Here is a 22,163-nt window from a genome sequence, read left to right as displayed (position 1 = left end):
CATGACCACCTTTTAGTCTTCACTGGCTCTCTAACTTAAATATCCTCATCTCTTGGAGGGATTCATTTTCTTTTGCTACAGAGTTGGAATCTCTGCTTTCTTTAAAGACACGAGAGGGTTTAACTATTTAGCCGACAGTCTTTTTCTACTGGGGGCTCAGGTTCTCTTGTACATGAGACATCAGGACACTTCCTGTGTTACACCTTGAATCCCTAAGTGCTCCACACTGTATGAATTGTATTAGCCAGTGTCAGTAAAAAACACTCTTTCACTTGTACCCTACAAAATATACCAGTGCCATCAGGTCGATTCTGACTCATAGTGACCCTACAGGACAAAGTAGAATGGCCCCATAGAGTTTCCAGGGAGCACCCAGTGGAATCAAACTCCCAACCTTTTGGTTAGCAGCCGTAGCTCTTAGCCATCATGCCACCAGGGTTTCCACAAAATGTTACAGGAAACTCTATTTCGCTCCTATTTCTGCACCAACTTAAAGTGTTTGAATCGTCTTTTCCCAGCTTTGGCTCAGGGACTTCAGGACTGTGGTGCTTGACTTGATAAAAATGAGACAGTGGAATAAACATAAACTGAGTCAATTTGGCATCTTCCATTAATGACCTATTTTGTGTTCCATGAGGGAGGGTGGAAGGAGGAGAGTTGAGATTAGAGAAGGGCTCTGAAGCATATTTATCAAGGAGGACAAATGCTTTCATTGTCTAAGCGTGGTGCCATGAGTAGGGGGCGCAGGGCAGATGGGAGGAGCTGCCTTTGGATCATGGTTTGTGGCTGCACAGAGGCTCCTGTGAAGGGCAGAACTGGAATGGACACCTGCCTTGCTCTGCTGGCCAAGTGTGCAGATGTAAAAAAAAAAAAAAAAGTAAACCCTTAGTTAATGAGGCTGGTTGGCCATTTGGGAAATAAAAATCACCCTATTCTAACACTAGAGGTAGATTGGTACTCAACTCTCTTCTCTGACATACTTGATTGATTTTTCCCTAGATGTCCAAATAATTGTACATGACTGTTGTGCAAACATTTTGTTCCATTCCCATCGCTCTCCAGAATCTGTTCTTAATAGAAACAGAAGTCATCAATATCATCTCTGCGTCCTGGGGAGGAAAGCCCCTCAGGGTTGCCCAGCCTTGTGAGAATACAAGTGGCTAATGGTTTTTAATGGTAGGAACATTTCTGTTTCATGAGGCCTGATGCTTATTGTCATTTCTTTGTTGTCTCTTCTTCCTGTTCTGTCTTGATAATCACAAGTCTTTGCTCTTCTCTAAAAAAAAAAAAAAGCTTTCTATCCCCTACTCTGTGATCCTTCTCATTCTACCCTGGGCCTATATGGCAGAAGCCAACAGCCTTTGAAACAGAAAGCCCTCCATGAGCCTCGGCCCCCAGCCCCGGAGCCCCTGACTTCTTCAGCTCCACTGGGTAAACATTTCTTATATGATTTGTGCCCAGTTGTGGTGAGTATCTGGCAAGTAAGCAGGAGTGAAAATCGACTGATCTTCCCACCAAGTTCCAAGCCAAGATTTACTTCTGTGCAGCAGTCCTATAGGTAAAACTTAGTCAATATACAATCATACAGTCATTTAGAGGTTCTGCATTACTGTAATAAATTAGTGTTTCTAATTTTATAAGCATTGTCATAACCATGGTTGTGAGATTTTTTTTTTTCCCGTAGTATATGTTCTTTTGCCTTACTAAAAGGCATTGTTTATTAGGTGTTGTTTCCCCTAAGTGCTGTATGAAGTGACAAATTGTTTCAACGCAACCAGTAGGTTATATTTCCAGGTGTTGGTTGTCTTTACCAGCTTTGCTTCTGTAACACAACTGCTTTCCAGCAAGAAGGAACGTTGCATAGCTGTTAAGTCTGGATGTCATTTTATTCCTTGTTTAGGAACAGACTTTTTGTGAATCACTCAATCCCTCTTTCTCAGTTCCCCTTCAGAGCCATGCATAATGTGATGGGCATGAAATAGTGCCTGAGCTCAGCTGCTAACCGAAAGGTTGGAGGTTCTAGCCTATGCATAGGTGGTTTGGAAGGAAGGCCTGGCGATCTACTTCTGAAAAATCAGCCGTGGAAAACCTGTAGGAACACAGTTCCACTCTGATATACATGGGGTTGCCACGAGTCAGAATCGACTTCACAGCAACTGGTTTATGTTTGCCAAGATGACTCGTCATTAGTAGGCCCTGAAATCCAGGAGCAGCCCTGGTGGCGCAGTGGTGAAGAGCTCGGCTGTCAGCCAAAGGTCGGCAGTTCAAATCCACCAGGCACCCTTTGGGAACCCTATGGGAAAGTTCTACTCTGTCCTACAGGGTTGATGTGAGTCAGAATCAACTTGATGGTGGTGGGTTTTGTTTTTGGTTTGAGATCCAAGTTACTTTTCCAATAGTAGGGTTGGAAGGCTGGTTGCCTCAGGCAAGAAGGGCCCTGGCTCAGGCACCATTCTAGAAGCGATGTGCTTCCTTGGTCCACTTAGCCAAGCGAGCCTACCCTTGGGATCCCGTTGCGTGGTGGTCCACTCAAGATAAGTACCACTTCTTAACTGAGGATTCCTTTTTTTTAATTATTGTGGTAAATATATACATACATATATATAAACATATGGTTTTTTTGGTATATATGTATAAGCATTTGCCCTGTTAGCTTTTTTTTACACATACAATTCAGTGACATTAAAATTACATTCACCATGTTATGCAACCATCACCACTATTCCATTTCCACATTTTTCCATCATCCTTACAGAAACTAAGCTATGACCCCCTTTTTCTCCCTCAGTAGGGATTCTTTTACCACAGGATACCTTAAGTAATCATGAGTAATGAACTCGCACTAGGTTCTAAACTATATATACTTTACTAGGAATTAATGTAAACAAATACAGGCTGCAAATTAGAAATAAAATATATGAATGAATCCCTAATGGGTGATTCTGATACTAACTGCAAATTCCACGTTCACTGGGGTGGTGGAGAAAACCCCAGTGACATGTGTGTTGGACAATGTTGTTAAGTCCTCATCCAGAGCTCTCTATCTGTCAGTGTGTTTAACTGGTTTAAAACCCTAAATAGGAGCTACTGGGCTATTTAGGAAATAAAATTCATTCCTTCAGGTATGAAAACAATTAAGTGATTTTACCCTAAGAATTTCATATCATCCCACTTGGTCACTGTATATATATTCTCTGCGTCTGTGTGCATCATTATTCACTTATCACCAGAGCTGACATGCCCCGGCAAATTTTGCGATTCTCCACTCACCGTAAGGGCTCCAGTTCAACAGGCAGTCTACCTCCACTATGAACTGCTCAGCTGCTGCATTTCAGATGCCTTCCTATTTCTGTTTCTTGGTCTGGTAGTTGCTACTGCAAAACATTTTGCATCTTGTGAACATGAGGAAGTTTCCCTCTCCTTTACTCGTTTCGATTTTTTCTGTCCAGTAGATGAGGTTTTAAGTCCAGCGTGATTTTAGGAGGCAACAAGAATCTTCCAGACTGAAGACTGTTATTCGAAATCTCTTCCTCTGTGATGATTCCTTCGTATAAACCCAAATGTCTCCTCCACAACTGCCTGTCCTTAGGTTGGTTCGCCAGAGCTGTGCCTCTTAACGTTGCTGCTCTGACTTGAGGTGGGTGATGGATCAGGGCCAGTCCTCCTGGATATCCTCTCCATGTAAGAAGGGAATTCCCTCTCAGGGTGGTTGGTCAGAGTTATGTCAAACCTGCATTTGTGCTGTGAAGTGAACTCAATAGACAACTGGGAATTGAATCTTAAACATTCTCAGTTTCATTGGGAATCTAAACTTATCTCACCCTACAGAGATTATGGATTTGAAGTTTATTAAGTTTCCATGCAAGTTTTGAATTCAAAACGCCTTATTTTCCTTACAGAAGACATTGGTGGTTTAGTGGTAGAATTCTCACTTTCCACGCGGGAGACCGGGGTTTAATTCCCAGCTGAGGCACCTCATGCATGGCCACTACCCGTCTGTTAGCGGAGGCTTGCTTGTTGCTATGATGTTAAACAAGTTTCGGGGGAGCTTTCAGACTAAGACAGACCAGGAAGAAGGGCCAAACCAGTCAGTGAAATCCTAAGGGTCACAATGGTCCAATCTGAAGCATTTCCTTCCATTGTCCATGGGGTCTCTGTGAGTTGGAGGCCAACTCTACAGCAGCTAACAACATCATCTAATTGTCAGTACTACTAATAGGAACTCATATAAGATCTCTGTAACCTTGAGGGAGAAGGAAGGAACAAGGCTCCAATATAATCTCCACCACATCCCGGAATGATGGTGCCAGTAATCCTCAGCTTCTCCATTACTTCACATGGACAGAGCAGTTGTTCGATTTGGTTTAATTGTGATGGATCAGTTGCACTAGGTTGAGTGACGTGCTGGCAAATGTTTAACAATCAGCTCTCCAGGAGGAAATGCCTTGATGTGTAGTGTTTGCTACTTTCTTTAGTGTAAATACTTCCATCATGACCAGTTTCCAGCTACCAATGTAAAGTCACTGAACATGGGGTCGTAAAGTGACATAAACAACTGACTCTCAATAGGCAGCATCAGCTGGCTGCAGCACACCCTGCTACATCTATGGAAGACCGTGACTTTGAATTTTGCTTTAGAAATCCTTTTTTTAACATGTCTACTGTCTGAAGAAAGTCACTTTGTGTGTGTGTGTGTGTGTGTGCATATACAAATATGTGTATTTATCCATCTTTTAATCCAGTTATTTCAGTTTTAGGCAACATTCTAAATTTAACTCAGTTACTTATGACCTCTTTGCAAAGGCCTGAGAGATTTTATGAGTGTACATTTCCTCATTTACTTTACATTGAGTAATAATCCACTGTATGCCTTCTAACTTTTTTGCTTGGTGGTTTTCCATTTTTGTTCTCTTTCGACCTCTAAAACTGTGGTGGTCTGCCCCCAGAGAGATTTCCTCCTATCTCTGTCGGCCTGAGTGTCCAGTGTTAGTAGCAAGTATGTGGCTGATGAACGGGCTGCTCTTCTCCCAATCTGGGGCCAGACGCCCCCCACAACCTTTGTGAGCCATTAGTATGTAAAATAGCTCCCTCCCACTTCCCTCGTTATTTCTTTGCCAACTTTTCCTCATTTGGGTCATTTCAAGTTAAGTGATTCATCTCTCATTAAAGCTCAGAACCTAGGCTGCATTCAGAGCAGAATAATTACTTCAAAACACCAACTAAAATCTTTTACCCTATCTTGGCTTACTTTCTCTTAATTCTAAGTGTCCTCAATTATAGTCTTCACTTGAAGAAAGTAAAAAACACATATTCTTAGAGGAATGAGGAATGTCTGTGAGACTGACTGATATTTTCATTTACATGGAAGCCCCCCCATTTTTTCCATCAAAACACCAGTTTTCTGGGTTAAAAACAATCAAGGAGATATGTGAGAGGTGGTGGATTGAGTCTTTTGCTCAGCACCTGCTGCCCTGCAGCATAATTTCCACATGCTCCGACCCTGTTTTGGTGATAAACACCAAGCACACTGTCATTATCGGAGATCTGTCGTGCTCAGCAGCGTCCCCATCATCGTGATGTCAGCTTCTCTGCTGTTGTTGCTGTTGATGTGGAGTCACTTCGACTCATGGTGACCCCATGTATAAAAGAATGAAACGTTGCTCGGTCCTGTGCCATCTTCGTGATCATCAGTGCTGTGTCTACTGTGTATTTGGAGTGCCTTCCAGCCTAGGGGGCTTATCTTCCCGGCACTATGTCAGACAATATTCTGTTGTCATCCACAGGGCTTTTATTGGCTAATTTTCAGAAGTAGACCACCAGGCTTTTCTTCCTAGTCTTTCTTAGTCTGGGAGCTCCACGGAAGCTCGTCCACGACGGGTGACCCTGGTGGTGTTTGAAATATTGGTGACATAGTGTCCAGCATCACAGCAACATGCCAACTACCACAGAATGACAAAATGACAGACAGGTGGGGGATCAGTTCCTCATCTGCCCCCAAATGACACTTTTTCAAACAACACCCAACGCAAGTGTTCGGTTGTTGGTTTACTCTTCTTGCCCTTGCTCTATCAGATTTAGTTTTGTGAGTCCTGAGACGCAGAAAACGCAGAAATGCTGTGCGGTTTTGGAATCTCGGGATTCGTTTCAGTCTGGGAAGGGGTCTAGGAATGCTTTACATGCCTTTGATTAGTAACTCACTTCGCATTCCCCTCCCCCCGTCCCTCTCCCTCCCCTACAGTGGAGAAAAAACAATCTCCTGTTCAGTCTGTGGGTTCCTGCGGCTTGTGTCCAGAGTTGTTGGGAAGGAAGGTGTGATTAGGCATGTCTGCATTTTGACACTCAGACCCCTGAGCAGATCCCTCTCCCAGGTCTATAACCGTGGTCTCTGGTCCACACCCTGCCTCGGAGGACGGTGAAATCAGTGCGTCACTTGTCACAGAGAAGGCTAGGCACAAAAGTGGAAGAGTAGCTTGTGAAATCCTCTGCACCGTGAGAGCTGGGGGGCACGGGAGATGTGGTGGTTCCAGTGTGTGTGAGGGAGATTCACTGAGAGAAGGGTGGGGCCCCGCCTTTCCACTGCCAGGATCACATTGCAGTCATATTGCTGGTTAAAATGCACAAGGTGCTGAGTACTGTAGAGTACTGGTTTGTTTAGAGCAAGGCAGAAGCAGCACTGCAGAGAAATAAAACTTCCACACATATAGGAAAGGATGGGGTAGGGTTTTGTTCTGTTGTACATAGGGTCACTATGAGTCAGCACCCAACAACAACAAATAGGAAAGGAGCCCTGGTGGTGCTGTGGTTAAGTACTTGGCTCCTAACTGAAAGGGCAGCGGATTGAATCCACCAGCCACTCTGAGGGAGAAGGATGTAGCAATCTGCTTCCATTAAGACTGCAGCCTTGGAAACCCCATGGGGCAGTTCTATTCTGTTCTCTAGGGTTGCTACGAGTTGGAATCGACTTGATGGCTGTGGGATTTAAGCTTATAGGAGGAGACAGCCATGAAGATGGCATTTAAATTGTTTGAAAGATCCACAAGTGAGTGTAGATTATTGCCATATAAACCACATGGGTGCCAGGGGACTCAGCTGGGCTTGGGTGCAAGGCTAACTAGGAACATATTCATTGAGGGGGAAATTTGTGGGTAAGGTTTTGAAGGAAGTCCTTTGGTAGAGAGGGGAGAGTATTTCAAGGAGAAGGAGGGCAGGTCTCAAGACCCAGAGAGGGAGTGAGCTGGCCTGGGGAGAGCAGAGTGAGCATTCCGCCAGGTACTCTCTTGCTCCTTCCCCACTCCAAGTCTTTGCTCAAATGTTACTCTGCAAAGCCTTCGGTGACCCCCCTGATTAAAACTGCCATCCGCCTCATCTCCTGAATGCCCTTTGCCCCTTCCTTGCTTTTATTTTTCGCCGTAGCATTTATCACTACCTTAAAATATTAAAATATTCTCTCACTGGAGAATAAATCCCATAAGAGCAGAGATTTTTGTCTGTTTAGTTCATCGTTATACACAGTGCCTGGTGCACAGCAGGTGTTCAGTACTTATCCCTTGACTAAATGAAAAAGTGGGATGTAGTAAGAAAGAAGCACGGTAGAGCAGATGGAGCTTGGGGGTCCAAAGAGCTCTGGCCAGGAATCCGGAAACCTGAGTCTCAAAGCCAGGGCTGTAAGCTGGGGTGGGGCAGTGGCATTCACTGGGCCTCAGTTTCCTCACTGGTAAAATGAATGTTGGCCTCCATGATGGCTATGCTCCTCCTGCCATGAGGTTCCGAGAGTCTGCATGACCAGAGGGTACTAGCTGGTAAGCATCTTGGATCTCCATGGAGGCACCTGGAGCTGTCACCGTAGCAGTGGAGAGCTACAGGGGATTTCTGAACCGTGCGGTTAAGGTCGTATTTGTAAAAAGAATTGTTTTTGCCAATGTACTCCGGATGGATTAATAAAAGAGTCAAGAGATAAATAGATTTTTAATCACCATTTAATAACCCTTCTTTCACCTCCTTTCTTCCTACTAATTCACATCTCTCCACTCCTGCGGGCTTGAGCCACCAGACAGTCGTGTGGGAAGCACTGGAGACAGGCTTCTGAGGCTCTATTCAGAGCACTAGGGCTTCAAAAGAAAACTCAGTAGGGCAGCCAACTTGGTTTGGTTTCAGACTTAAACTGAGCAAGGCCCTTGAATGTCCCATAAGTTGCCTTGAAATTATAAAACTGCTTTCTCTTCCCAGCCCACCCCACTCCAAAATTCCCATCACCACTGGGGGGATGAGTCACCTGAGGGGCTCACAAACCTTACCAACCAACGTCCAAGCATTTATTTTAGCAGCATGTCACCACAGAATAGCGAGAGAAATGACAGCCTACAGAAGCCTCAGGCCTGTAATAGTTAACTTACGGGAGAGTAATTTCTGTTGCTCATTTCCGAGAAAGCCTTGTCCATCCACATTTGAAAGGGCATTTCTGCTCCCCTTTATTTTGATGGAACACTTACTTCTTAAACTACAGGTCTAACCTGTCAGCTTTCTACACTTTATCTTCTTCTTTTTTTAAGGCTTCTGCACAAAAATGTTTATTACAGCATTATTTAAAGTAGAGGCAAAATTAGAAACAAAATAAATGTCAACAATATTTAGGATAGTTAAGTGAATTATGGTTTAACCAGCTACTTTATGGAATACTGTATAGCCATTAAATTATGAAGAATTTGTAATAACATAGACCGATATTTGGAAACCCTGGTGGTGTAATGGTTAAGAGCGATGGCTGCTAACCGAAAGGTTGGCAGTTCAAATCCTCCAGGAGCTCCTTGGAAACTCAGTGGGACAGTTCTACTCTGTCCTATAGGGTCACTATGAGTCGGGATTGACTCAATGGCAATGGGTTTTTTTAGACCAGTGTTTGTTATCAGAAATATGATACATAACCTATGTGAGCTTTTACCTAGAAAAACAAAGTAGAGAAGAATTGAGTGGTAATGCACTAAACTGGCACCCATGTGATTAGTGTTGTTTGGGTTCAGCTAGGCTGTGGTCACAACTTCATTCCAGAATTTCAGTGGGTTAAGACAAAAGAAGTTTCTTGATCATGTAACAGTTCGGGGGTAGGTGTTGAGGTGGGCAGGATGGCCTTCCACATAGCCCTTCAGAGATTCAAAGTTTTTGACCATCTTTTGAGCCCAACATCCCCTAGGTCCTTGTCATCTGCATCCACCCAGCAGAAAGGGGAAAAACAGACTGGCAGGTTTTGGGTAGCTAAACTTGGAAGTGGTGCGCATTGCTTCTGTTCAAAGTCCATTGGCAAGAACTTGGTCATGTGGCAGTATTTAACTGCTGGTTACCAGCTATGTGCCTGCTACTAGTCTAGTTCTGAGAAAGGAGAGGACAGATTTGGGTGGCCAACTAATGGCCTCTGCCACAGATTATTTTTGGTCAAAGGACTATGGGAGATGTAAAAACCTCTCTAATGCCTTTGTAGGTTTTTCCAATTTTCTATGGTAAACATATTGAAAAATAAATATGTAAAAAAAATTATAGTGCCTTAACTAAACCGAAAAAAACCAAACCCAGTGCTGTCGAGTCGATTCCAACTTATAGCGACTCTATAGGACAAAGTAGAACTGCCCCATAGAGTTTCCAAGGAGCACCTAGCAGATTTGAACTGCCGACCCTTTGGTTAGCAGCCGTAGCACTAAACCACTACGCCACTAGGGTTTCCAGTGCCTTAACTAGGCTATATAATATCAGAAAATCTAGAAATTACTGTCTCAGGTCACAGTTTAATCTATTAATAACTAAAATCTATCCTGCGCTAAGCAGACAGAACATGGAGGATCTTCTTCGTGGAAATTTCCCCAGCCTTGAGGGGCCACGGTGGGGTAGTCCCAGAGGAAAAGCAGGGGCTGTTATAACAACAGTGATGACAATTTAGGCAGTATTGGAAGTATTTGGAGAATACCAGGCTTTGTTAACCATTTTAATTTCACAATAGGCTCTGTAATGGCAGCCATTCCCCCACTCTTCCTCTTTGCATTCATAGCAATAGCAAACTCTCTGCCACGAAACACACATATAGTGGCTTTCCTCCAAATACCTATGTCCAGCTCAATTATGTAACAGACTCCAAGGACTCAAGCTGGAGCTGAATTTTCATGAGCCCTTTAATTAAAATATTCAGCGTTTAATCACACAAGAACATCGTTTGGTAGTGCCAGATAGTGAAGTAGTCAGGATTGTTGAAATGTATCATCAGGATTGTTAACAGTTTGCTCTCAGCCCGTGGAATAGAATGAACAGGAGTAGGACCAAGAGGAAGGGGGCCAGCTGGGATAGACAAATAGAAGTGATGTGATGGTTGAGTTCCACCCTGTGCAGGGAATCCTCTCCTGCACATTGAAAGCATTTGTGTATAGTTCATATAATAAAGGATTTCTTACTACAAAAACCACAAAGAGAAAATAATGGCATTCTTTTGGGACACTATATATTCTGGCAGACACCATGTATTCTGAGTGAAACCATTACATTTGTCTTTTGCCTACATTTTTTTTTTTTAATAGGCAGGGTAAAAATTATATACTTTAGACAAATAATACCTATTTTTTTCCTAAACATTAAAACCAAACCAGAGGTATAGACCCTGAAGAAATAAGAGGCATAACACAAACAGACATATGCACACCCATGTACATTGCAGCATATTCACAATAGTAAAAAGATGGAAATAATTTAAGTGCCCATCAACAGGTGAATGGATAAACAAACTGTGGTACGTACACATGATGAAATATCATGCAATGATAAAGAGTAATGACGAACCCGTGAAGCATCTCACAACATAGATGAATTTGAAGGACTTTATGCTGAGTGAAATTAGTCAATCACAAAAGGACAAATATTGTAGGAGACTGCTGTTATATTAAAAAAAAAAAGGAAAGGTTTACACACAGAAAAAAAAAAATTCTTTGATGGTTACCAGAGATGGGAGAAGGAAGGAGGAAAATTTATTAACTAGATAGAAAACACTTGTTAATATTGGTGAAGGGAAAGTCAATACACAATATGGGGAAAGTCAGCACAACGTGACCAAGGCAAAGGAAGACACTGAGAGGAACGCAAGAATAAGGGGCAACTTTTTTTTTATGGTAATTTACTATAACATAGACAATCCTGCAACAATAGTATTAACATAGGTAGATAGGTATGTTAAAGAGGTGTGGGAGGGTGTAAGGGAGCACACCCACCTGCAGATATAGGTTTGGTTGTGGACATTTCCACATACATAATAGTAGGTGCTGCATGCATATTAATGTAGACAATAGAGCACACGAGGGGCACAGTCATGGAAATCTCTTAGACATAGCCAAACACCTCGCAGGATGAAGTTCCTAAGCTTGAAGGCAAAGGACATCTACTCAGGACATCTACATCAGCTGGCACAACATAGTTCATAAAGACAATGTTCTGCATCCTACATTGGTGAGTAGTGACTGGGGTCTTAAAAGCTTGCAAGCAGCCATCTAAGATACAACTATTGGGTTTCTTCCTGTCCAGAGCAAAGGAGAGTGAAGAAAACCAAAGACTCAAGGGAGTAGTTAGTCCAAAGGACTAATAGTCCACATGAACCACAGCCTACACAACCCCAAGACCGGATGAACTAGATGGTGCCTAGCTACCACTGCCCACCACTCTAACTGGATCACAACAGAGAGTCCTGGATAGAGTGGGAAAAAAATGTAGAACAAAAAATCAAATTCACCAAGAAAGACCAAATTTACTGGTCTGACAGAGATTGGAAGAACCCCCCCAACACTATGGCCCTAAGGCACCCTCTGACCTGGAACTGAAGCTATCCCAGAGACCACCTTCCAGCCAAACAATAAACCAAAAAAAAAAACCCAAACCCATTGCCATCGAGTTGGTTCTAACTCATGGTGACCCTATAGGACAGAGTAGAACTGCCCCATAGGGTTTCCAGGGAGGTGCTAGTAGATTTGAACTGTCGACCTTTTGCTTAGCAGCCGAGCTCTTAACCACTATGCCACCACGGCTCCAGTAACAATACAGACCCATAAAATAAACAATAACACCCAAAAGGAACGTGTTCCTTAGAACAATCAATTATACGAGATCAAAAGGATAACATTTGCCCAAAAGCAAAGATGAGCAGGCAGGAAGCAGGTAGAAATACAGACGAAAGGCAACAGGGAATCCAGGGCAGAAATGGGGAGAGTGCTTGACATGTTGTGGGGAACGCAACCAGTGTCATGGAACACTGGATATACAAACTCTCAAATGGGAAACGAATTTGCTCTGTAAACTTTCTTTTAAAGCACAATAAAAATTAAAAAAAAAAATGACTGCTGTTTTAAATACATACATGAAAATTTTTTAATTTAAAAAACTATACCCTTGGTAAGTGAACAGATTATTAATTTAAGTTCAGAATGAACACTGAGGGTTCGGACTCTCATAACAACTCTTTTAAATAGTTTTTCTGGGTTGAATACATCTTTTTGATACAGAGGTGTTGTAATGCCGTATTTATGTTGCACAGAAAGCGATTTTATTTCCAGTTCTTGTCCTGCTTGAAACTTGGCATTGTGAGGTGGCCCATGCTGGGATTTTATTTGAGGAACTAAATTACTCACTAATAAGAAAAAAAAATTTATGAACTAAAACCATATCCCATCATTTAGTAAAGGGCCTCTATAATAAGGAAAAGCTCATTATTTTGTGGGATCAAGTGTTTTATGTATTTAACTTTTGTCCTAGTGATACTGCATAACATTCAAGTAACCAACCAGGAGGCTTTTGAGGGCATTTTAATTATAGGAATTTATTTGAATCATCAGTTTTACTGTTAGAGCCAAATCATTTTCATGGGCTTATGGGAATATATACCACCAGGCAGTAAATTAATAACTATGAAAAAACCACATGAAAAGGTCACTGCAAATCTCAGATCAAAACCTGTGGTTTTCTACGAGACTGAAGGGGCACACCAGCCCAGGGGCAAGGACTAGAATGCAGGAGGGCACAGGAAAGCTGGTGGTAATAGGGAATCCAAGGTCGAGAAGGGAGAGTGTTGACGTGTTGTGAGGTTGTTAACCAATGTCATAAAACAGTATGTGTACATATTATGTATATTTGTGTTTAACGAGAAACTAGTTTGTTCTGTAAACCTTCATCTAAAGTACAATTTAAAAAAAAGAAAAAACTTGTGGTTTTCTGCATTGTGCAATCTACCAGCTTTTTGAAGCTTCCCTTTGGTAACATGATCTTATGGCAAAGCCACTGAGCTAGACACTTGTGATAATTAAGACAGACCAGAAGTGCCCCCCATTCACCCCGTGCCAGCCTCCCCATAATGAGGAAGGAGGTTGATTGGCATATTTCCATTTAACAGATGCATCCACCTTCAGTGATGTGCATGGCAGAGAAATATGATGGTGGGGGAAACTTTTTGTCCTCCAAAAAGATTGGAAAAACACACTGAATTGGCAGCTGGCCTCCGGCACTTGGGAGGGCCCTGTATGGAGAACCACGGTAGAAAGGAATTCTCTGTGCTGGTGATTTCTTCTGGCCCTCTGCACTGTCGTCTGCAGTGTTTCAATTCTTCTCTCCAGCCAGTTCACCACCCACCATTCCCCTACTTCTTACTTGAAACACATGTTATTGGAAACTTGGCAACACAGAGAACTTGAGTTTGGACACTGGGGACCAAATTGTCAGCCTTTTCTGAACTTTCGTGGAATACACAAGGAGTTAACCAGAGTGGCTCTGGTTTTGCATGTCCCCCAAACTTTTTTGTATAACCAAGACTTGGACACTGGAAAATACATACAGAATATGAGCCAAGAATCGAGTTCACTGGGATCCAGTTCAGGAGGGTCAACTAATGGAAAGGGATGGATCCTTCAGGCACTTTCTGTCTGTGGCCTGCTGAATTACAAATGTGCTGTTGGGGCCAGGTTTTTTGATAAGCTAGATCTCTTCGAGGTAAGGGATAAAACGGCCTCACTTCCTGAGCTGGAATCTCTTATCCAAAGCATTCAGCAGATGGGTTCCCTCTCCCTTTCTTCCCCCCATGGGAACAAAGTCCCCAGTCTCTGCAAAGTAATGCTAAGAAAACAAACAGTACAAAGGCTGGTTAACAGGAGGATGTCTCTCAAATGTTTTCTGTAACCATCTAGGTTCAAGGTGGAGGGTCCCCAGCTACGTGAACCAGCAGGGTCTCTTTGTAGTAGGCATCAGTATGTTTGGCCAGATGTCCTTCCAATGGAGGGCAGAGAGGGAAAGAGAAAACAGAATTCTTATTAAAAATAAGTCTCTGGGAGGAGGAAAAACAAGACAGAGAAAGTGTGTCAAGGGGAAAGGAGGCCCAGGCAGTGCCATCTGATACTGATTAAGTGCCGATACAGTCTGCAGTGAGAAGTGCACTTCGTGAGGAAGTGACCCTGCTCTTCAGAATGTGAACTAGTGACAACTGTCTGGGAGTGGATCTCCATTAATACCACATGCTTGAGATGTCCAGTGGCACGGCGCCAGCACACATGGCAAGGATGGAGGGGAAGGGCCTGGACTGAGTCAGGACTCGAACTTCACCTCAGCAGCCCTTACTGTTCCCACCAGTACCAAAAGGAGGCTTGACCAGATGCCTCTCGGTTACCTCCCAACCCCCAGATTCTCTTTTCTCTCTCCTTGCTGACCAAATCTTCTGAGGCTGTTCTAATGGAATGTAAGAAATCACCCTGAAGAGTTGTAAAGGGCTCACCCACTGTGATCCTAAAATCCCAAAGCCATGATGACACCATGATACCCCCATCAACTGTAAAAGTGTTACCCAGTCTTTCCCCAGGAGGCCAGCCCAGCACTCCTGTGCCTTTCATCCTTCTGTGTTTTACAGTTGCCATCAAACAAGTTTATTGTTTCTGAATATGGAATATGGCAAGTTTGTGGGTATGCCTAGACTTCTCACTCTCCCAGTTTCACAAATATCTTCACCCTTAACTGGATGTACAGGGTCTTTGTTTTATCTTAAACTGCCAGGTTATAGAGAAGAAGCTGGGCGAATACAGGTGAAGAGCTAGAGAGAGGGCGGGGGGCAGGGAGGAGGAGAATGATGGGTGTGTGAATGTTGAGTATGTGTGAGATTGTGAGTGTGTGTGTTTTCATCCTGTAGTAAAGATGAGCTATTGAAGGTCTATTTGTTTCCCTTTTTTTTTTGTGACAACTGTCATGAGGTCAGTAGTATTTTAGTACAGGGTGGGGTTGGATTCCAGTGGGAACAGAAGAGGAAGTTTCCATTCAGATTAAGAGATCTCACACTAGGATGTGGCAGTTGAAACAGAGAGGAAAGGACGGCCAGCGAGAGGCAGCATGGCACAATGGAGCGATCATGGCATTTGGAGTCTGAAAGACCCCGGCTGGACTTCTGGCTGTGATGTGCACAGGGTATCATTCCAGCTCTCACTACAATGCCTCTTTAGGGTTATCACATGGATTAGAGACAGTGTGGAAAGTGCCTAGCTCAGAACCTGGTGCAGTGTAGGCAGTAAGTAAACATGAGGGAACCGTAGAAGATGCTGATCATGATAAAACATCCCAACAGAAGGTTAGCAGGGCCTGGTGACTGATGGAATTGAAGAATAAGAGAAGATTTCAGGGTATCTTTCAGGTTAACAGTCTGAGGGACTGGGATAGTAGTAGTATTTAGGCTGGATGGAATGAAGAAAGTCAGATGGAAGCTGGAGATCTGGTTTGGCAGGGCTAGTACCAAGTTCAGTTTTAGACATGCAACATGGAGCTGAAATGTACAGGTGACTATTAAGAAGAAGAGTGGAAAGCAAATAAGATTTAGTGGCTAAACCATGAGGCAAAGATGCTGATTTACTCTAGTCTGTTTGAACAGCGAGTCTGGCTTTACAGCCTCACCCTCAGTCAAAGAACTGGCTGCGACTGGAAGTGTGGTCCTCAGACCAGGCGTCACTTGGACCTTGTGAGAAATGCAGAACCTTAGCTCCTACCTCACACCTGCCAAATTGGAATCTGCATTTTAACAAGCTTCCCCTCCCCCGGCCCCCACCCACCACGTGTGATTTGTAAGCACTTTAAAGTTTTAGAAGTGCTGTTCTAAAGTGTGGTACCCGGACTAACAGCATCCATACCACCTGGGACTCCTGTTAGAAATCCACGTTCTCAGTCCCCTTCCTAAACCAGAAAAGCAGACGTGTTGCTGCTGCGCTGATTCTGACTCGTAGGAACCCTGAATTAGAAACACTGTGTTTTAACAAACCCTTCAAGTGATTCTGATGTACCCCAAAGCTTGAGAGCCACTGCTCTAGATCAAGAAACAGAGTAGACTCCCACCCCACCCTGTGTATAGCCCAGAACATAAGAGGGACTCGCTGAGCCCTGAAAGTTAGGTTTGAGTCATTGTTAGATGGTGTTTCTCTCGTCATTTTGAATTAAACACAGCTGAAGAACTCTTTACTGGAAAAAGGGCACTATGCGTACAGTTACAAACCAAAGGAGACAATTTAGCTGTGGCTTAATCCTCTGACTTACCCATTAAGAGTTATTGACCACAATTACTGGAAATCAGTCCTTTACGTGCTGTTCTAAGGGGCAGATTATCCAATAAAAAAATAGGCAAGGTAAATACGGCACTTACCAGATCACCTGTAGTGATTAATTTCACATGGGTTTCATCACAGCTTAAATCCATGTGAAACTGTTCACTACAGATTAGTAACTAAGCACAAGTAAACCCATGCTTACCTTGCTTACTGCGTCTCTGCCCCTGTCAAGGATCGTAAATTTGAAGAGGCTGTGATTCTGTACTGTGGGTTTGGGAGTGAGACAGACACCAGCCATACCTAGTGAAACTGTTCACTACAGATGATCTGGTAAGCAAGGAAAGCCCTGTGCTTACCTTGCCTATTGGATGATCTGCCCCTGGCTGTTCTCCTGGGGGCCGTTATTAGTAAGACACACACAGGAGAACAGGTCAGGAAAACAAGGAACCTCCTGAAACTACTTACAATGTGAATTTTACATTAAAGTGTCCACATTCTTTTGTCTTCTGTGTTTCTAATCAATCAGTTGGAAAGGTCCCTTTTTATGGGTTAGTTTCTGGAGTGACTTGCAGAAGTGATGGTGGTTTACCACTTAGACTAGAATGCTTTTCAAAAAATTGAACTGTGGGCAGTAAAAATTGACCTCCTCTCATAAAAAATGTCTGGCTTTTTTATTTGTTCCATAGTTGTTATTCAAACCACTGTGATAATTTAAATAAGAGTCAGTATCTTTTTTCTATATGTATATAATGTATAAGAATGTTTATATACTGGGCATTTTAATCATGAAATTACCTATGTTTTCTGCTATAGCTCATACATAGTACATGACAACCAACGTCCTGCTGGTAAACCAGCTCTCCAGAGGGAAGAAAGTAATGATTTGTAGTGTGCCATTTTCCACAGTGTCAATACCCCCTTCCAAGCTGACTTCAAGCTACTAACTCTTTAACAACCAGCTAACAAAATTCCTACAAATTGAACAATTGGCTCTTACAAGCCAATACAAACTAGCTCCAGCATGCCACTGAAACAGACGTCAAAGGACAAGTCACAATTTTGTTGTCATTGTGTTTGAATTACTGTAGATCTAATATTATCTGAAATAAGCAGATTTAAGTGTTTTAAATATTTTGTCATAGATTTTTACTGAAATTATCGTTGTACTTATCATAATAGATTTGATTTGAAACCATGTTCTATGAGATAAGGTTATATGCTATTTTCAAGACATACTGAATACAGTTATAACAACGTAGCTAACATTTGAAGTGCATGTGTTGCTAAAGTGATTAAAAAATGTTTACTTTTAAAATACAACTCATAGTATAGTAAAGTATATATAAAAATTATTCTTAGTCAAAATATTTGAGCCAAAATTCAAAGAGGTGATTTCTGAAATGATCTTCTTGGTTACAATTATTAAAATATGACTTCTCTTACAGGTATTCAGGAAGGAACACAGTGTACCAAATGTAAAAATAACTGGGCACTGAAGTTTTCGATCATATTACTATATGTTTTATGTGCCTTGCTAACAATCACAGTAGCCATTTTGGGATACAAAGGTAAGTACTCTTTTCTTTTTTCATTCCAAATAACAAGTTTCCCTTCATTAATTTAAGCATGGGGAAAAAAACCCATCTTTGCAAGTACGAAGTATCTCAGTAATATAACTCAGATGCAAAACTTAGCAACATCATAAAATCCATCTGTGTGTCTTGAGCTTCTTTTGTAGCTATGGGAACTGAAAGGGAAACAGTAGTAATTCTTTTTTACTCATTTCAACAAGGATAATGGAGTCCCACCTACATCAATTGACACAACATAGCTCACACCATAAACAGAATGTTCTGCATCCTGTTTTGGTGAGTAGCGTCTGGGGTCTTAACAGCTTGCAGATGGCCACCTAAGATACAACTATTGGCCTCTTTCTGTCCACAGCAAAGGAGAATGAAGAAAACCAAAGACTCAAGGGAACAATTAGTCCAAAGGACTAATGGACCGTGTGAACCACAGCCTATATGACCCAAGACCAGAAGAACTAGATGGTGCCCAGCTACCACTGCTGACCACTCTGACCAAGATCACAACAGAGGGTCACAGATAGAGCGGGAGGAAACTGTAGAACAAAAAATCAAATTCACAAAAAAGACCAGACTTACTGGTCTGACAGAGACTGGAAGAACCCCCGAGACTATGGCCCTAAGACACTCTTCTAACCTGGAACTGAAGCCATTCCCAGAGACCACCTTCCAGCCAAACAATAGACAAGCTCATAAAATAAACAGTAACACCCAAGAGGGATGTGTTCCTTAGAATAATCAATTCTAAGAGATCAGATGGACAACATTTGCCCAAAAGCAAAGATGAAAAGACAGAAAGGGGTAGAAAATCAGGATGAAAGGAAACAGGGAACCCAGGGCGGAAATGGGAAGAGCGCTGACACATTGCAGGGAATGAAACCAAGGCCATGAAACACTTTATGTATAACCAATCGAATGAGTATCTAATTTGCTCTGTAAACTTTTTACTTTATGCATAATTTTAAAAAAGAGAATAATGGAGTCCCTGGGTGGCACAAATGGTAAAGTGCTGGACTACTAACCAAAAGGTTGGCAGTTCAAATCCACCCAAAGGCACCTTGAAAGTAAGGCCTGGTGATCTGCTTCCATAAGGTCACAGCCTTGCAAACCCTTATGGAGCAGTTCTACTCTGCACACATGGGGTCACTGTGAGTTGGAATCAACTTGTCAGCAACTAACAACAAAAACCCTATGGAGCATAGTTCTGTTCTGACACTCATGGGATCACCATGAATAGGAACCAGTTCAATGGCAACTGGGTTTGTTTTGTTTTGTTTTAGTTGTGAGTTATGAAGATTTTTCCTCTTTGCTGTTTTTTCCTACCTGTTTCCAGCTACTCCCTCTTCCTCTATCTTTTTTCATCTATCTCTAAAAAAGACCCTATGGAAACGCTGGAGTCAGCACACAGGAAAGCTGTATTGACAGGGTATTGATAAGCAAAACCCAAGATTTCCAGAGATGGAACTTACTTCACCCAGGGACTGGCCAGTTAATTCCTTTTTTTCTCTTCAGCACGTTTACTATAGATGTTGTTGGTTTACATAGCTCCATGAAAGTATTACCCGTTAGAAATTAAACACAGAGGCAGCACAGCCACTTTAAATACACTTTATAGGAACTTCGGCCTTCTTTCAACTTGTCTGGTTTAAAGTAAATGGAAGATTTTTGCCTGAATCCTTCAGACATTCAGACAGAGTAATTTCCCCGTCCCCTTACACCCTTTCCAGAGACCACAGGTAGAAGGCGTCATGATTCAGAATCATGGACTACATAAACCTTTTTATAGGAAACAGCCATGAAAACCTTCCTGTCACAGACATGTGAAACATACATGTCCGTCTAGTTTTAGCACAGAGGCAGGCGTGGCATATGCTGACCTTCAGAACCTTTGCTCAGCACCCACCTCCGCCGCCTTCCCCAGAACTGATGGATTAACAGTGGCAAATTCCCACGTGGTCCCTTCTCTGTTCCTTGGCCCACAGACTTGACCTAGGAAGAGAAAGATATGAAGTGAATTTTCTCTAATTTCTATTTCCTCTCACCCTTCTCCCTGCATGCAATTCACCACTGTTATCGTGGTTTCCTGAGAAAACAGCAAACTCAAATGAGGAAGAGCTTTTGGAGCCAGTCAGTCCAAGGTTGATTTTGCCATTTGTATTAGAATTGTAAATATTTATTAAATGCTTGCTAGTGTGCCAGGCATCATGCTGAGTCCCCTACCTGGCTGTATAACCTGGCCATGAATCTCTTTGAGGTTCCGATTTCTAATCTGAAAATGGCAATAATCATGCCGCTTTTCAAGGTGATTGGGATGAGCAAAAATGATGTACCTGAACCACTAGTCCTATAGTTGTATTTATACAGCTCTAGCCATTGAATGGCAGAACATGTTGAAATACTCAGTACACTCAAGGCTTTTTAGTCCCCCTTTATTTATTCCTGGCCCCTGCCACGTTGTGTCGTTATAGCCAGTGGGCTCACCCATCAAACTGTAAGTTTCTGTGGACAAGAGACTATCATTTATTTATTTTATCTCCCATTAACACCTAATGTCATAGTACTTAACAGGTGCCCAGTAAAGTTTGCTGAATGAATTAATGGGAGGACAGATGGATGGATGGATGATGGATAGCTGGATGAATCGTGGGTTAGGATTGACTTCTGTGAAGGCAATCAGTCAATGCCCAGGCACTTCTAAGCCAATCTGCCCCTGAAAGCCCGGCTTAAAAATCTAAAATCTCAGCAGTTGGTTTGGTCTGCTGTGTGGGTGTAACCTCACCAGGATGAAGGGGAGAGAGATTGAGGGCGCAAGTATAATGGAGGCAAGATAACTTTCTTGCCCCTCTTTTCCCACTAGACTCCCATCCCTTGGGCCTCTGTTAATAAAAAAAAAAAAAAAGATAATACAAAATATAATTTTGGTTCCTAGCACAGCCTTAGTGAACTAAAATGTCGGTATTTTCCAGGTGGGTTTTTACTTGTACAGTAATTCTTTCTCGTTGATAAGATCCTGGTGACCCAAACTTGTAAGAGGCAGAAAACTCAGACCCAGTTCTCCCTTCACATCTCCCTTTGAAGCCTAGAGAAACTCTCTTCATTAAAAGAAAAAAAAAAAAAAAGAATCCGTGAAAGATGTACAGTAAGGTGACTCTCTGAAGAAGTTTAAAGGAAATGAAATACAAACTCCTTTATTTATCACAGATGACAAAGGCAACTCTGTACTGTTTTCCTCAAAACTGTTGTTTACTTCTTCTTTTGTCACTCACACAGCTACAAGTTAAGCTGTAACTAAGTTCCTTCTGGAAAATTTGCTGAGCAAGCCAGAGAATTGCTTAATCACCCAGACAGGGGATGCAGAGTGGCTGTGACAGGAGGCACTTCAACCACTTTGCAGGAAGCATGTTCTTGGGCAGGTACAGCTCTGTGCATCCTCTGCCCTGGGTACTTTATCATTAGTCAATAGAGCTCCCATGGCTGGGGCCATCACCAAAGTTCAATGGGTCTTGTTTCCTCTAGAACATTCTCTGAACAGGAAAATCCTATTCAGTTTTCCTGCCCAGCAGGCACCCTTCTTAAGACAATTGGGATAAAGAAGAAAGACAGAAGCCTCAATCTTTCTCAGTAAGAGTCTCCTTTAATTCAGCATTCCTACTCATAAAATGTCTGCCTTGCAGCTGAATTCTGCCAAAGTAGCGGTTACAGCTGGGTGAGTAGGCTTTGGAACCAAAAAAATGAAAACAGTTGTCATCGAGTTGATTCTCACTCATGGTGATTCCATGTGCGTCAGAGTAGAACTGTGCTCCATTGGGTTTCATTGCATTTTTTGGAAGTAGATTGGCAAGCCTTCTGAGGTTTCTCTGAGTGGCCTTGAATTAGGCTTTGTATACTTGAAGAAGGACAACTCTTAAGGTATAATACCTGAAATTCCAATATTCTGAAGAAAAAGTCCCTGTCAAGAAACAGTTCCATACGCCAATATTCATTGCAGCACTACTCACAGTAG

General features: G+C 42.5%; 1 protein-coding gene and 1 long non-coding RNA gene across 2 annotated transcripts in view; one reads left to right on the top strand and one right to left on the bottom strand.

The window, feature by feature from the left end:
* COLEC12 (collectin subfamily member 12) overlaps window positions 1-22,163 on the top strand; it is a 231,332-nt gene that overhangs the window by 172,796 nt on the left and 36,373 nt on the right. The window contains exon 3 of the mRNA XM_064294666.1: window positions 18,020-18,142. Coding sequence (XP_064150736.1) covers window positions 18,020-18,142 — 123 coding nt within the window. The remainder of the gene's footprint in view (window positions 1-18,019; window positions 18,143-22,163) is intronic.
* Window positions 18,136-22,163, bottom strand: part of LOC111749598 (uncharacterized) — a 98,723-nt gene continuing 94,695 nt past the window's right edge. The window contains exon 4 of the long non-coding RNA XR_010323484.1: window positions 18,136-20,149. This is a non-coding gene — a long non-coding RNA (uncharacterized LOC111749598). The remainder of the gene's footprint in view (window positions 20,150-22,163) is intronic.

The sequence above is a fragment of the Loxodonta africana genome, chromosome 11 (genome assembly GCF_030014295.1).
Source record: "Loxodonta africana isolate mLoxAfr1 chromosome 11, mLoxAfr1.hap2, whole genome shotgun sequence".
Classification (NCBI taxonomy): domain Eukaryota; kingdom Metazoa; phylum Chordata; class Mammalia; order Proboscidea; family Elephantidae; genus Loxodonta; species Loxodonta africana.
This window is presented reverse-complemented; position numbering and strand designations above follow the sequence as displayed.